Here is a 16776-nt window from a genome sequence, read left to right as displayed (position 1 = left end):
CTGTCCTCTCAGGTGTGACTGACTCTATCGTCCACATGTTTCTGCAGCAACTGGAAGAGAAGAGTGAAGAAGAGGAGGATAAAGAGTGTCTGAAACAGGCCATCACCGCTCTGCTCAACCTGCAGAGCAGCATGGAGAGGATCTGCTCCAGGAGCCTCGCCAAGAGGAGGCTCAGGTACACACCTGTACCTCACCTGCACACACCTGCACACACCTGCACAGCCCCATGTAGGTTGGAGCTCCACTCATTGTGGGGGTCTAGTGATCCTTTATTACATTGCAGTCTTTTATCCAAAGCGACTTACAATTCAGATTCTATCACATACACATACACCGTAGGCTACGGGAGCACTTCAGGGTTAAGTGTCTTGCTCAAGGACACATCGACAGCGGAGCCGGGGATCGAACCGCCGATCCTCTGATTGAAGGACGGCCTTTCTCTCCACTTGGCCACCGTCGCCCACTAGATCTTTATGGGTTCTAGTGGTTCTTTATGAGGTTATATTGGCCCTTAATGGGGTTCTAGTGGTCCTTTGAGTTGTAGTGGTCCTTTGTGGGGTTCTAGTGGTACTTTACTAGTTCTAGTGGTCCTTTGTGGGGTTCTAGTGGTACTTTACTAGTTCTACTGGTTCTTTGTGGGGTTCTAGTGGTCCTCTATGGGTTCTACTGGTTCTTTGTGGGGATCTAGTGGTCCTTTATGGGTTCTACTGGTTCTTTGTGGGGATCTAGTGGTCCTTTATGGGTTCTACTGGTTCTTTGTGGGGATATAGTGGTCCTTTATGGCTTCTACTGGTTCTTTGTGGGGTTCTTGTGGTCCTCTATGGGTTCTACTGGTTCTTTGTGGGGTTCTAGTAGTCCTTTATGGGTTCTACTGGTTCTTTGTGGGGTTCTAGTGGTCCTTTATGGGTTCTACTGGTTCTTTGTGGGGTTCTAGTGGTCCTTTATGGGTTCTACTGGCTCTTTGTGGGGTTCTAGTGGTCCTTTACTAGTTCTACTGGCTCTTTGTGGGGTTCTAGTGGTCCTTTATTAGTTCTACTGGTTCTTTGTGGGGTTCTAGTGGTCCTTTATGGGTTCTACTGGTTCTTTGTGGGGATCTAGTGGTCCTTTATGGGTTCTACTGGTTCTTTGTGGGGATCTAGTGGTCCTTTATGGGTTCTACTGGCTCTTTGTGGGGTTCTAGTGGTCCTTTATGGGTTCTACTGGTTCTTTGTGGGGATCTAGTGGTCCTTTATGGGTTCTACTGGTTCTTTTTGGGGATCTAGTGGTCCTTTATGGGTTCTACTGGCTCTTTGTGGGGTTCTAGTGGTCCTTTACTAGTTATACTGGTTCTGTGTGGGGTTCTAGTGGTACTTTATGGGTTCTAGTTGTTTTTTGTGGGGTTCTAGTTGTCCTTTATGAGTTATACTGGTTCTAGTGGGGTTCTAGTGGTACTTTATGGGTTCTACTGGCTCTTTGTGGGGTTCTAGTGGTCCTTTATGGGTTCTACTGGTTCTTTGTGGGGATCTAGTGGCCCTTTATAGGCTCTACTGGTTCTTTGTGGGGATCTAGTGGTACTTTATGGGTTCTACTGGTTCTTTGTGGGGTTCTAGTTGTCTTTTATGAGTTATACTGGTTCTAGTGGGGTTCTAGTGGTCCTTTTATGGGGTACTGGGCATCCTTGAGGAGATCAATTTGAGCTTTATTGGTCAACTATGTGAACAGTTGCAAAGAATTTGACTCCGGACTCTTTATTACTGTCAAAGCTGAACAAGGAGAACAAAAAACATCTTTTGAAATAAGAAAGAATGAAAGTAGAACCCTGAGTGTGTTGAACAATATGAGCTGAACACACATGGACCAGTCTGGTGGACTCCTCCCATCCTCCCTGTTTCCCCCCGACATAAATAGATGTGTGTGTGTGTGTGTGTGTGTGTGTGTGTGTGTGTGTGTGTGTGTGTGTGTGTGTGTGTGTGTGTGTGTGTGTGTGTGTGTGTGTGTGTGTGTGTGTGTGTGTGTGTGTGTGTGTGTGTGTGAGGAAGTTTCGTCAGGATCTGGGCGGTGCTGGTCTGCTGCCTGTTGTTCGCTATTTGTTAGAAAGAAAAGAACACAGAGAGGAAAAGTACTTCTGCTGTTTTATAACTTTACTACTCTTAAAAATAAGGAGGAGGAGAAAAAGGAGAGGACAGATGGTTGGATGATTGGCAGGTGGATATGAGGACGTAGGTGACTTCCATTTGTTCTTTCTTTGCTTTTGGAGGATGTTGGGTGTAGATGGAGGCTGATGGAGGTTGGTGGAGGATGTTGAGTGTAGACGAAGGCTGATGGAGGTTGGTGGAGGTTGGTAGAGGCTGATGGGTGTAGACGGAGGCTGATGGATGTAGATTACATTACATTACAGTCAGTCGCTTTTATCCAAAGCGACTTACAATTCAGATTCTATCACACCGTAGGCAGCACAGCTATGGCAGCAGTGTCTTGCTCAAGGAGACATCGACATGCGACTTGCGGAGCCGGGGATCGAACCGCCCCGATGGTGTAGATGGAGGCTGTTGGAGGCTGAAAGGGTGTAGATGGAGGCTTGTGGATGTTGGTGGGTGTAAATGGAGGCTGATGGTGTGGATGGATGGTGACGGTTAGATGGAGGCTGACGGTGTAGATGGTGACGGTGTAGATTGAAAGTGACGGTGTAGATGGAGGGAGAAACGGTGTAGATGGAAGATAACGGTGTACATGGAGGCTGACGGTGTACATGGTGACAGTGTAGATGGAGGCTGACGTTGTAGATGGAGGCTGACATTGTAGATGGTGACGGTGGAGGTGGAGGCTGACAGTGTAGGTGGTGACGGTGTAGATGGAGGCTGACGGTGTAGATGGTGACGGTGGAGGTGGAGGCTGACGGTGGAGGTGGTGACGGTGTAGATGGAGACGGTGTAGATGGAAGATGACTTGTAGATGGTGACGGTGTAGATGGAGGCTGACGGTGTACATGGTGACTGACGGTGTAGATGGAGGCTGACAGTGCAGGTGTTCACGGTGTACATGGTGACTGACGGTGTAGATGGTGACTGACAGTGTAGATGGTTACGGTGTAGATGGAGGCTGACGATGTAGATGGTGACTGACAGTGTAGATTGTGATGGTGTAGATGGAGGCTGGCAGTGTAGATGGAGGCTGACGGTGTAGATGGTGACTGACAGTGTAGATGGTGACTGACGTTGTGGATGGTGACGGTGTAGATGGAGGCTGACGGTGTAGATGGAGGCTGACGGTGTAGATGGTGACTGGCGGTGTACATGGTGACGGTGTAGATGGAGGCTGACGGTGTAGATGGTGACAGTGGAGGTGGAGGCTGACAGTGTAGGTGGTGACGGTGTAGATGGAGGCTGACGGTGTAGATGGTGACGGTGGAGGCTGACAGTGTAGGTGGTGACGGTGTAGATGGAGGCTGACGGTGTAGATGGTGACTGACGGTGTAGATGGTGGCTGACAGTGTAGATGGTGACTGGCGGTGTACATGGTGACGGTGTAGATGGAGGCTGACGGTGTAGATGGTGACAGTGGAGGTGGAGGCTGACAGTGTAGGTGGTGACGGTGTAGATGGAGGCTGACGGTGTAGATGGTGACGGTGGAGGTGGAGGCTGACGGTGGAGGTGGTGACGGTGTAGATGGAGACGGTGTAGATGGAAGATGACGTGTAGATGGTGACGGTGTAGATGGAGGCTGACGGTGTACATGGTGACTGACGGTGTAGATGGAGGCTGACAGTGCAGGTGTTCACGGTGTACATGGTGACTGACGGTGTAGATGGAGGCTGACAGTGCAGGTGTTCACGGTGTAGGTGACTGACGGTGTAGATGGTTACGGTGTAGATGGAGGCTGACGATGTAGATGGTGACTGACAGTGTAGATTGTGATGGTGTAGATGGAGGCTGGCAGTGTAGATGGAGGCTGACGGTGTAGATGGTGACGGTGTAGATGGAGGCTGGATGGGAAGATGGAGGCTGACGGTGTAGATGGTGACTGACAGTGTAGATGGTGACTGACGTTGTAGATGGTGACGGTGTAGATGGAGGCTGACGGTGTAGATGGAGGCTGACGGTGTAGATGGTGACTGGCGGTGTACATGGTGACGGTGTAGATGGAGGCTGACGGTGTAGATGGTGACAGTGGAGGTGGAGGCTGACAGTGTAGGTGGTGACGGTGTAGATGGAGGCTGACGGTGTAGATGGTGACGATGGAGGCTGACAGTGTAGGTGGTGACGGTGTAGATGGAGGCTGACGGTGTAGATGGTGACTGACGGTGTAGATGGTGGCTGACAGTGTAGATGGTGACTGGCGGTGTACATGGTGACGGTGTAGATGGAGGCTGACGGTGTAGATGGTGACAGTAGAGGTGGAGGCTGACAGTGTAGGTGGTGACGGTGTAGATGGAGGCTGACGGTGTAGATGGTGACGGTGGAGGCTGACAGTGTAGGTGGTGACGGTGTAGATGGTGGCTGACAGTGTAGATGGTGACTGGCGGTGTAGATGGTGACGGTGTAGATGGTGACTGACAGTGTAGATGGTGACTGACGGTGTAGATGGTGACAATGTAGATGGTGACTGACGGTGTAGATGGTGACGGTGTAGTTGGAGGCTGGCGGTGTACATGGTGACGGTGTAGATGGTGACTGACGATGTAGATGGTGACGGTGTAGTTGGAGGCTGGCGGTGTACATGGGGACGGTGTTGATGGTGACTGACAGTGTAGATGGTGACGGTGTAGTTGGAGGCTGGTGGTGTACATGGAGTAGATGGAGGTTGTTGTGAAACTGTTCACATACTTGAGGGTTTAAGCTGTAAACTGATTAGTGAACTGCTGCTCAAACTGAAGTTTAACACACGTGTTTATCTTGTTTTTCTAAACTTTAAACACAACAACTATGTATAAACAATAAACAACTTTTTCACAATAAAAACATCCTGCCGGCACGGCCGTGGCTTTTAATGTGAAACAATTATCAGTGTGGCTAAAGTGGACACTTCTATAGAATGTAATAATGTGTTATTGATCTATATTATCTATATTGATTGATAGTATTGATCATGTATTGTGTATTTTACACACTGACGGTACTATAATATTACTACATGTGTGTATTTTACACACTGACAGTACTATAATACTACATCTGTATTTCACTCACTGACAGTACTATAATACTACATGTGTGTATTTCACACGCTGACAGTACTATAATACTACATGTGTGTATTTCACACGCTGACAGTACTATAATACTACATGTGTGTATTTTACACACTGACAGTACTATAATACTACATGTGTGTATTTCACTCACTGACAGTACTATAATACTACATGTGTGTATTTTACACACTGACAGTACTATAATACTACATGTGTGTATTTCACTCACTGACAGTACTATAATACTACATGTGTGTATTTCACACGCTGACAGTACTATAATACTACATGTGTGTATTTCACACGCTGACAGTACTATAATACTACATGTGTGTATTTTACACACTGACAGTACTATAATACTACATGTGTGTATTTCACTCACTGACAGTACTATAATACTACATGTGTGTATTTTACACACTGACAGTACTATAATACTACATGTGTGTATTTCACTCACTGACAGTACTATAATACTACATGTGTGTATTTCACACGCTGACAGTACTATAATACTACATGTGTGTATTTTACACACTGACAGTACTATAATACTACATGTGTGTATTTTACACACTGACAGTACTATAATACTACATGTGTGTATTTTACACACTGACAGTACTATAATACTACATGTGTGTATTTCACTCACTGACAGTACTATAATACTACATGTGTGTATTTCACACGCTGACAGTACTATAATACTACATGTGTGTATTTTACACACTGACAGTACTATAATACTACATGTGTGTATTTGCAGTTTGTCCCTTCTGGGCTCCTGTAGACCACAAGTCAAGATCCTCCCTGACTTCTTCTTCTTCTTCTCCTGTTATCCCTGACTACTACTTCTTCTTCTCCTCCTCCTTCTTCTCCCACTACTTCTTCTTCTCCTGTTCTCCTCTTCCTTCTTCTTCTCCTTTTCTCCCTGATTTCTTCTCCTCTTCCTCCTTCTTCTCCTGTTCTCCCACCCTCTTCTCCTTCTTCTTTAGCGAGTCGGCGTGTCGTTTCTACAGCCACCAGATGAAGGGAAAGCACCTGGCCATCAAGAAGATGAATGAGATCCAGAAGAACATCGATGGCTGGGAGGGTAAGGACATCGGTCAGTGCTGCAACGAGTTCATCATGGAGGGCACGCTGACCCGCGTGGGCGCCAAACACGAGCGCCACATCTTCCTATTCGACGGCTTGATGATCTGCTGCAAGTCCAACCACGGGCCACCGCGGCTGCCGGGGGCCGGCTCCGCCGCGGAGTACCGGCTCAAAGAAAAGTTCTTCATGCGCAAAGTCCAGATCAACGACCGGGACGACAAGGAGGGCGAGTACCGGCACGCCTTCGAGATCGTCCTGAAGGACGGGAACAGCGTGGTGTTCGCCGCCAAGTCCGCCGAGGAGAAGAACGGCTGGATGGCGGCGCTGATCTCGCTGCAGTACCGCAGCACGTTGGAGCGCATGCTGGACTCGGCCATGATGCAGGAGGAGAAGGACGAGCAGGTGAGGCTGCCGGGAGCAGAGGTGTACCGGTTCGCCGAGCCGGACTCGGAGGAGAACGTCGTGTTCGAGGAGAACGTCCAGTCCAAGTCCGGGATCCCCGTCGTCAAAGCGGGGACGGTCCTGAAACTGATCGAGAGGCTCACCTTCCACATGTACGCAGGTGAGGCGTGATGTCACACGGGTGTATATAGACGAGATCAGGTGAGACGTGATGTCACACGGGTGTTTATAGACGGGATCAGGTGAGGCGTGATATCACAGGGGTGTATATAGACGAGATCAGGTGAGACGTGATGTCACACGGGTGTTTATAGACGGGATCAGGTGAGACGTGATGTCACACGGTGTTTATAGACGGGATCAGGTGAGAAGTGATGTCACACGGGTGTTTATAGACGGGATCAGGTGAGACGTGATGTCACACGGGTGTATATAGACGAGATCAGGTGAGACGTGATGTCACACAGGTGTATATAGACGAGATCAGGTGAGACGTGATGTCACACGGGTGTTTATAGACGGGATCAGGTGAGACGTGATGTCACACGGGTGTTTATTGACGGGATCAGGTGAGACGTGATGTCACACACGGGTGTTTATAGACGGGATCAGGTGAGACGTGATGTCACACGGGTGTATATAGACGAGATCAGGTGAGACGTGATGTCACACGGGTGTTTATAGACGAGATCAGGTGAGACGTGATGTCACACGGGTGTTTATAGATGGGATCCACCTGTGGCCTGTTGCATGATGGGTAAACAGAAGAGGGGACAGTTTGTCAGTCAGACTACACCTGTGACCATGTTGTTCTTATCTTACCTGTCTTGTGGGGATACACCCAGTTACCAGTTTCCTCCCATGATGCATCTGGGCTCTAAACTGGTTGTTTTGGTTTTTATTCTGTTGTGTTTTCTTCTGTTTCCTCCTTTTAGATCCAAACTTTGTCCGAACATTTCTCACCACCTACAGATCTTTCTGTAAACCTCAGGAGCTGCTGGACCTGCTCATGGAGAGGTGAGGGACCAATCACATCACTCCTCACACCTGTGACCAATCACATCACTCTCCTCACACCTCTGACCAATCACATCACTCTCCTCACACCTCTGACCAATCACATCACTCTTCTCACGCCTGTGACCAATCACATCACTCTCCTCACACCTCTGACCAATCACATCACTCTCCTCACATCTGTGACCAATCACATCACTCACACCTCTGACCAATCACATCACTCTCCTCACATCTGTGACCAATCACATCACTCCTCACACCTCTGACCAATCACATCACTCTCCTCACGTCTGTGACCAATCACATCACTCCTCACACCTCTGACCAATCACATCACTCTCCTCACGTCTGTGACCAATCACATCACTCTCCTCACACCTCTGACCAATCACATCACTCTCCTGACGTCTGTGACCAATCACATCACTCTCCTCACACCTCTGACCAATCACATCACTCTCCTCACGCCTCTGACCAATCACATCACTCTCCTCACACCTCTGACCAATCACATCACTCTCCTGACGTCTGTGACCAATCACATCACTCTCCTCACACCTCTGACCAATCACATCACTCTCCTCACGCCTCTGACCAATCACATCACTCTCCTCACACCTCTGACCAATCATATCACTCCTCACGTCTGTGACCAATCACATCACACTCCTCACACCTCTGACCAATCACATCACTCCTCACACCTCTGACCAATCACATCACTCTCCTCACCTCTGACCAATCACATCACTCTCCTCACACCTCTGACCAATCAAATCACTCCTCACGCCTGTGACCAATCACATCACTCTCCTCACGTCTGTGACCAATCACATCACTCTCCTCACACCTCTGACCAATCACATCACTCTCCTCACACCTCTGACCAATCACATCACTCTCCTCACACCTCTGACCAATCACATCACTCTCCTCACACCTCTGACCAATCACATCACTCTCCTTACATCTGTGACCAATCACATCACTCCTCACGCCTGTGACCGATCACATCACTCCTCACGCCTGTGACCGATCACATCACTCCTCACCCCTGTGACCAATCACATCACTCTCCTTACATCTGTGACCAATCACATCACTCCTCACACCTCTGACCAATCACATCACTCCTCACGTCTGTGACCAATCACATCACTCCTCACGTATGTGACCAATCACATCACTCTCCTCACACCTCTGACCAATCACATCACTCCTTACGTCTGTGACCAATCACATCACTCTCCACACACCTCTGACCAATCACATCACTCCTCACGCCTGTGACCAATCACATCACTCTCCTCACGCTTGTGACCAATCACATCACTCTCCTCACACCTCTGACCAATCACATCACTCTTCTCACGCCTCTGACCAATCGCATCACTCTCCTCACACCTCTGACCAATCACATCACTCTCCTTACATCTGTGACCAATCACATCACTCCTCACGCCTGTGACCGATCACATCACTCCTCACACCTGTGACCAATCACATCACTCTCCTTACGTCTGTGACCAATCACATCACTCCTCACGCCTATGACCGATCACATCACTCCTCACACCTCTGACCAATCACATCACTCTCCTCACACCTCTGACCAATCACATCACTCTCCTCACACCTCTGACCAATCACATCACTCTCCTCACGCTTGTGACCAATCACATCACTCTCCTCACACCTCTGACCAATCACATCACTCTCCTCACGTCTGTGACCAATCACATCACTCTCCTCACACCTCTGACCAATCACATCACTCTCCTCACGCCTCTGACCAATCACATCACTCTCCTTACATCTGTGACCAATCACATCACTCCTCACGCCTGTGACCGATCACATCACTCCTCACACCTGTGACCAATCACATCACTCTCCTTACATCTGTGACCAATCACATCACTCCTCACACCTCTGACCAATCGCATCACTCCTCACGTCTGTGACCAATCACATCACTCCTCACGTCTGTGACCAATCACATCACTCTCCTCACACCTCTGACCAATCACATCACTCCTCACGCCTGTGACCAATCACATCACTCTCCTCACGCTTGTGACCAATCACATCACTCTCCTCACACCTCTGACCAATCACATCACTCTTCTCACGCCTCTGACCAATCGCATCACTCTCCTCACACCTCTGACCAATCACATCACTCTCCTTACATCTGTGACCAATCACATCACTCCTCACGCCTGTGACCGATCACATCACTCCTCACACCTGTGACCAATCACATCACTCTCCTTACGTCTGTGACCAATCACATCACTCCTCACGCCTATGACCGATCACATCACTCCTCACACCTCTGACCAATCACATCACTCTCCTCACACCTCTGACCAATCACATCACTCTCCTTACATCTGTGACCAATCACATCACTCCTCACGTCTGTGACCAATCACATCACTCTCCTCACACCTCTGACCAATCACATCACTCCTTACGTCTGTGACCAATCACATCACTCTCCTTACGTCTGTGACCAATCACATCACTCCTCATGCCTGTGACCAATCACATCACTCTCCTCACACCTGTGTTAGTTTAAACCTTCACATGGACAAAACCAGGTTTAAGATCTGATCTCAGGTCTGTAATGGTTTCAGGTTTGAGATCCCGGAGCCGAGGCCGAGCGATGTGGATCCCATGGAGGGAGGAGAGCAGCCGCTGAGCGCCGAACTTAAACGTTTCCGTAAAGAGTTTGTCCAGCCGGTCCAACTCAGGTAGAGACTCTGATGATGTAATGATGATGATGTAATATGATGTCACCGTGATGTCGTTCATCTACTTCCTCTGCTCTGTGTGACAACTCCTCCTGCAGAGTGTTGAATGTGTGTCGTCACTGGGTGGAGCATCATTTCTACGATTTTGAGAGAGACGCTTACCTGCTGAGACAACTGGAGGAGTTTATCGCCTCAGTCAGAGGTGCGTACCTGTGTGAACACCTGTCAGTCATCAGTCAGAGGTACGTTACCTGTGTGAACACCTGTCAGTCATCAGTCAGAGGTATGTTACCTGTGTGAACACCTGTCAGTCATCAGCCAGAGGTGCGTACCTGTGTGAACACTATCAGTCATCAGTCAGAGGTGCGTACCTGTGTGAACACTGTCAGTCATCAGTCAGAGGTATGTTACCTGTGTGAACACTGTCAGTCATCAGCCAGAGGTACGTTACCTGTGTGAACACTGTCAGTCATCAGCCAGAGGTACGTTACCTGTGTGAACACCTGTCAGTCATCAGTCAGAGATATGACTGAACGCCTGTCAGTCAGAGGTATGACTGAACACCTGTCAGTCATCAGTCAGAGGTACGTTACCTATGTGAACACCTGTCAGTCATCAGCCAGAGGTGCGTACCTGTGTGAACACTGTCAGTCATCAGTCAGAGGTACGTTACCTGTGTGAACACTGTCAGTCATCAGTCAGAGGTATGTTACCTGTGTGAACACTGTCAGTCATCAGCCAGAGGTACGTTACCTGTGTGAACACTGTCAGTCATCAGCCAGAGGTACGTTACCTGTGTGAACACCTGTCAGTCATCAGTCAGAGGTACGTTACCTGTGTGAACACCTGTCAGTCATCAGCCAGAGGTACGTACCTGTGTGAACACTGTCAGTCATCAGTCAGAGGTACGTTACCTGTGTGAACACCTGTCAGTCATCAGCCAGAGGTACGTACCTGTGTGAACACCTGTCAGTCATCAGTCAGAGGTACGTTACCTGTGTGAACACCTGTCAGTCATCAGTCAGAGGTACGTTACCTGTGTGAACACTGTCAGTCATCAGTCAGAGGTATGTTACCTGTGTGAACACTGTCAGTCATCAGTCAGAGGTATGTTACCTGTGTGAACACTGTCAGTCATCAGTCAGAGGTATGTTACCTGTGTGAACACCTGTCAGTTATCAGTCAGAGGTACGTACCTGTGTGAACACTGTGAGTCATCAGTCAGAGGTGCGTACCTGTGTGAACACTGTCAGTCATCAGTCAGAGGTACGTTACCTGTGTGAACACTGTCAGTCATCAGTCAGAGGTATTTTACCTGTGTGAACACCTGTCAGTCATCAGTCAGAGGTACGTTACCTGTGTGAACACCTGTGTGGAGCTTGCTGATAGAAATAAATGTCTTGTGTTGCAGGTAAGGCAATGAGGAAATGGGTGGAGTCGATAACTAAGATCATCCAGAGGAAGAAGCAGGTTCAGGTGAGCGTGCCCAGTCACAGCATAACCTTCCAGAACTCTCCTCCTCCCATCGAGTGGCACACCTGTAAACCAGGAAACACTGAGCAGTTCGACCTCATGACGCTTCATCCCATCGAGATCGGCCGGCAGCTTACCCTCCTTGAGTCTGACTTCTACAGGTAAGGGTAGTCCTTGTAGTCCACTTATACTATCAGGAAGCTCACTGCCTGTACTTGTAGTCCACTTATACTATCAGGAAGCTCACTGCCTGTACTTGTAGTCCACTTATACTATCAGGAAGCTCACTGCCTGTACTTGTAGTCCACTTATTCAATCAGGAAGCTCACTGCCTGTACTTGTAGTCCACCTATACTATCAGGAAGCTCAGTGCATGTACTTATAGTCCATTTATATTTTATTCTGCAGGGCGGTGCAGCCGTCTGAGCTGGTTGGCAGCGTCTGGACCAAAGAAGACAAAGAGATTCACTCCCCCAACCTGCTGAGGATGATACGACACACCACCAACCTCACACTCTGGTTTGAAAAGTAAGACCTCACTCTGACATCGCAGACAAACTCATACAAACCTATTGATGAGGTGACTTCAGAGACCATTACAAAGGGGGGGAGCACCAACCAATAAGCATATAAATGTACCTGTTCAGTGATTTGTTCTCTGAGATTGAAACCAACCAATGAGATGCTGGAGCATGAAGTGTCACATACTTAAGGAAATAACTCATCCACCTTAATCCACACCCTCCATCTCACCATCAGCTGCAGATCCAACTGAATCAAAATAACAACCCAAAACTTTACTCTCCATCTACGCCACCAAATTCAGTTTGTAATTCACACTTCCAACCACACCTCCAACCAAAACTCCAACCACACCTCCAACCAAAACTCCAACCACACCTCCAACCAAAACTCCAACCACTCCAACCAAAACTCCAACCACACCTCCAACCAAAACTCAAACCAAAACTCCAACCACACCTCAAACCAAAACTCCAACCACTCCTCCAACTTCAACCAAAACCACTCCTCCAACTCAAACCACTCCTCCAACTTAAACTCAAACCACTCCTCCAACCAAAACTCCAACCACACCTCCAACCAAAACTCAAACCAAAACTCCAACCACACCTCAAACCAAAACTCCAACCACTCCTCCAACTTCAACCAAAACCACTCCTCCAACTCAAACCACTCCTCCAACTTAAACTCAAACCACTCCTCCAACCAAAACTTACACCACTCCTCCAACCAAAACTTAAACTACTCCTCCAACCAAAACTTAAACCACTCCTCCAACCAAAACTTAAACCAATCCTCCAACCAAAACTTAAACCACTCCTCCAACCAAAACTTAAACCAAAACTTTAACCACTTTCCCCCGTCCTCACTTCCAAACAGTCAAACATGACTTTGATGTCTTACCCGTCCTATCTGATCCTTCTTGCAGGTGTATGGTAGAAACCGAGAACCTGGAGGAACGGGTTGCCGTCGTTTCTCGGATCATCGAGATCCTGCAAGTTTTTCAGGAGCTCAACAATTTTAACGGAGTTCTGGAGGTCGTCAGTGCCATGAACTCATCTCCGGTCTACAGACTGGACCACACCTTCGAGGTAAACAACACTTCCTTCTACCTCTGCTGGTCATCGCCAAAAACAAAATCACATTCTATAGTTTTGGTAAAACGTTTACAGACACTGTGATTCCCTTTTTAAATATATAAAATAATACGTGCTGTGTGTTTTTTGTTTTTTTGGTTTCCCAGCAAATTCCGAGTCGACAGAGAAAGATCCTGGAGGAAGCTCATGAGCTGAGTGAAGATCATTACAAGAAGTATTTGGCCAAACTGCGCTCCATCAACCCCCCCTGTGTCCCCTTCTTTGGTACGCTCCGACTCTCATCTGTCTTTTTTCATAAAGAGTCCTAAGAGTCGTTTAAACACGATTTATTTTCCGATGTTAAAATAAGGAGTCGCTCTCTCTCGGTTTGTTCAGGAATCTACCTGACCAACATCCTGAAGACGGAGGAGGGAAACCCCGACTTCCTGCGCAGACACGGCAAAGATCTGATCAACTTCAGCAAGAGGAGGAAAGTTGCCGAAATCACCGGCGAGATCCAACAGTACCAGAACCAACCGTACTGTCTGAGAGTGGAGAACGACATCAGGGTCAGTGTTGATGACGATGTCGTCGCCTTACTATTCACGCTGTGTGTGTTAGTGTCAGAGGTGTGACCGTGTTCTGTGTTTGTTGAAGCAGAAGTTCTTCGAGAACCTGAACCCGATGGAGGACATGTCAGAGAAAGACTTCGCCGATCACCTGTTCAACAAATCTCTGGAAATAGAACCTCGAAACGCCCGATCGTTGCCTCGATTTGTAAGTGTCACCATGGCGACGCCTTGGACACCTGGAAGCGGTCACAGTCTGACTTTAGATAGGAGTTACAGGAGTGATGATGAATCTGTTTTAAATATGTCCATTAACCTCCCCAGGTGAAGAAGTACAGCTGTCCTCTGAAGTCTCCGGGGATCCGTCCAACCTCAGCGAGGCCTGGGACCATGCGGCACCCGACGCCGCTGCAGAACGAGCCCAGAAAGATCAGTTACAGCCGCATCCCCGACAGTGAGGCCGAGGGGGGGGCTATCTCGGCCCCCAATTCCCCCCGCACCCCCCTGACTCCGCCCCCTGCCTCCGCCACCTCCAGCTCCACAGACGTTGGCAGTGTGTTTGACTCGCCGCAAGGTCCCAGCAGCCCCTTTCACTCCAGTAAGACCCCCACCGACACACTATCCCACCAATCACACGTCTGACATTAACTCCTCCCACCAATCACAGAAGTGTCTGTGTCTGAAGTTCTAACAGTGTCTGAAGTTCTAACAGTGTCTGAAGTTCGTACAGTGTCTGAAGTTCTAACAGTGTCTGAAGTTCTAACAGTGTCTCAAGTTCTAACAGTGTCTGAAGTTCTAACAGTGTCTGAAGTTCTAACAGTGTTTGAAGTTCGTAACAGTGTCCGATGTTCGTGACAGAGTGTCCGATGTTTTTAACAGAGTGTCCGGTGTTCGTAACAGAGTGTCCGGTGTTCTAAAGCTTGTGTTCTCTGGTCTCAGGGTCCTCCTCGGTCTCCTCCATGGTGAGTTTCAGTCGTGGTTCCGAGGACGTTCCTGTTCCTCCTCCTGTTCCTCCTCGCAGACGTCCAGAGTCGGCTCCTGCTGACTCCTCCCCCTCCAAGGTGACTGACATGTATATGTACGAGTCAGATTTTAAAGAAGATGCTCAATGTTTCTACCAAGTGTAACTAAACCCCCCCCCCCCCCTCTCTGTTCCTGTCTCAGAGGATGTCGACGTTGGACAGCCCCCCCGCTGTCCCCCCACGTCAGCCCACCTGTAAACTCCTCCCCCCTCGTTACTCGTCGTCTCCCCCCGACAGCCCCCCCTCCCTGCCTCCTCGGGAGCCCCTCAGCTCTCCTCTACACCTCCTCCCCCCCCCTCAGGGCCGCCCCCGTTGTGACCTGCAGACCTTCTTCCCCTCCTCCACCTCCTCACCCTCCATCAGCTCCTCCTCACCCCCCCTCCCTCCTCTCACCCCTGTCACCCCCATTTCCAGCCCCGCCTCCAGGAAGATGCCCCTCCCCCTTGACGGCCCCCCCGTGCCTCCCCGGCACACCGTCCCCAAACTTCCTCCCAAGACCTACAAGAGAGAGTCTCTAAACCCCGCCCCCCTGTTGGACACGCCCCCTGCACTGTGATTGGACAGCCTGGACCACTTGACGAGGCGGGGCTTGATGAGCTAACACTACAGCTGATTGGATGAGAACGAACAAAACAATGGATTTAAAGACAAATCAACATCTGATTGATCAATCAGGATGTTGAATAAAGATCATGTGCCCTTATTCTGAAAAACGAACTGATTGTATTCCTTCAGCTGCAGAACTTTGGAGAACATTTGTCTGTTTGTCAGACCTGATGAATAGAGAGGATCTTGGGTAATGTAGTGCTCCACGGACTGAAGTGGACTCTGGGTCTGAGGTGTCGAGAGCCTTCAGGTACTAGACCAGAACCAAAGAGGTACTGTGTTGGTTCTGGTAGACCTGATGTTGTTTCATGAATGTCTGTTCTTTAAAACAAGGGAATAAACGTGTTTGTAAACTGAGCTGGACGGACTACAGAAACCTTGCTTCACTGTCTTTATTGTTACTGTTTCCCTCAAAATACGGTGGTAAGAAAGGAAAGGACAAGTGGTAGGAAAGGAAAGGACAAGTGGTAGGGTAGGAAAGGAAAGGACAAGTGGTAGGGTAGGAAAGGAAAGGACAAGTGGTAGGGTAGGAAAGGAAAGGACAAGTGGTAGGGTAGGAAAGGACAAGTGGTAGGGTAGGAAAGGACAAGCGGTAAGACAGACGGGAAAGGACAAGCGGTAAGAAGGCTCTCTGGTAGACATTTTAAACACTTTATGAAGCCTTTCCTTAAGTCAGCATTAGATGCAGACTTTGCCGAAGAGAATTACCCACAATTCATTGCAATGTGATGTTAAACACGGGGTAACCAGTGGACACATGGAGAAACATTAAGGTTTGAAGATGAAAACACATGAAATCAGAGAATATGTATTTACTTATTCATCAAATATTTGATTTAGTCATAGAAGCTGTTTTGACAAAAACAAGTAAATATTAGTGCTGGGCAAGTTAACTCGTTATTATCGCGTTAACACGTTCATTAATTAACGCCAACAATTATTTAATCGTGCGTTAACGCAGTTTTTTTATTTATTATTAAGCTGACATTGTTAACACAAGAACCGGGCAGCGAGCGGTGAACAGCTGTATTTGTGTGGCGTCACTTCCTGCTGCTG

General features: G+C 48.5%; 1 protein-coding gene across 1 annotated transcript in view; it reads left to right on the top strand.

The window, feature by feature from the left end:
- The window catches only part of sos1 (son of sevenless homolog 1 (Drosophila)), a 29353-nt gene extending 13276 nt beyond the window's left edge, over positions 1 to 16077 (top strand). The window contains exons 9-22 of the mRNA XM_076082646.1: positions 48 to 175; positions 6172 to 6833; positions 7609 to 7690; positions 10336 to 10452; positions 10551 to 10654; positions 11864 to 12086; positions 12334 to 12453; positions 13376 to 13538; positions 13691 to 13808; positions 13920 to 14092; positions 14184 to 14300; positions 14417 to 14690; positions 15032 to 15153; positions 15257 to 16077. Of these exons, the coding sequence (XP_075938761.1) occupies positions 48 to 175; positions 6172 to 6833; positions 7609 to 7690; positions 10336 to 10452; positions 10551 to 10654; positions 11864 to 12086; positions 12334 to 12453; positions 13376 to 13538; positions 13691 to 13808; positions 13920 to 14092; positions 14184 to 14300; positions 14417 to 14690; positions 15032 to 15153; positions 15257 to 15670 (2817 nt within the window). The 3' untranslated portion in view covers positions 15671 to 16077. The remainder of the gene's footprint in view (positions 1 to 47; positions 176 to 6171; positions 6834 to 7608; positions 7691 to 10335; positions 10453 to 10550; positions 10655 to 11863; positions 12087 to 12333; positions 12454 to 13375; positions 13539 to 13690; positions 13809 to 13919; positions 14093 to 14183; positions 14301 to 14416; positions 14691 to 15031; positions 15154 to 15256) is intronic.
- The last annotated feature ends 699 nt before the right edge of the window (positions 16078 to 16776 follow it).

The sequence above is a fragment of the Anarhichas minor genome, unplaced genomic scaffold (assembly GCF_050575085.1).
Source record: "Anarhichas minor isolate MPS153535 unplaced genomic scaffold, ASM5057508v1 ptg000100l, whole genome shotgun sequence".
In the NCBI taxonomy this organism is placed as follows: domain Eukaryota; kingdom Metazoa; phylum Chordata; class Actinopteri; order Perciformes; family Anarhichadidae; genus Anarhichas; species Anarhichas minor.
This window is presented reverse-complemented; position numbering and strand designations above follow the sequence as displayed.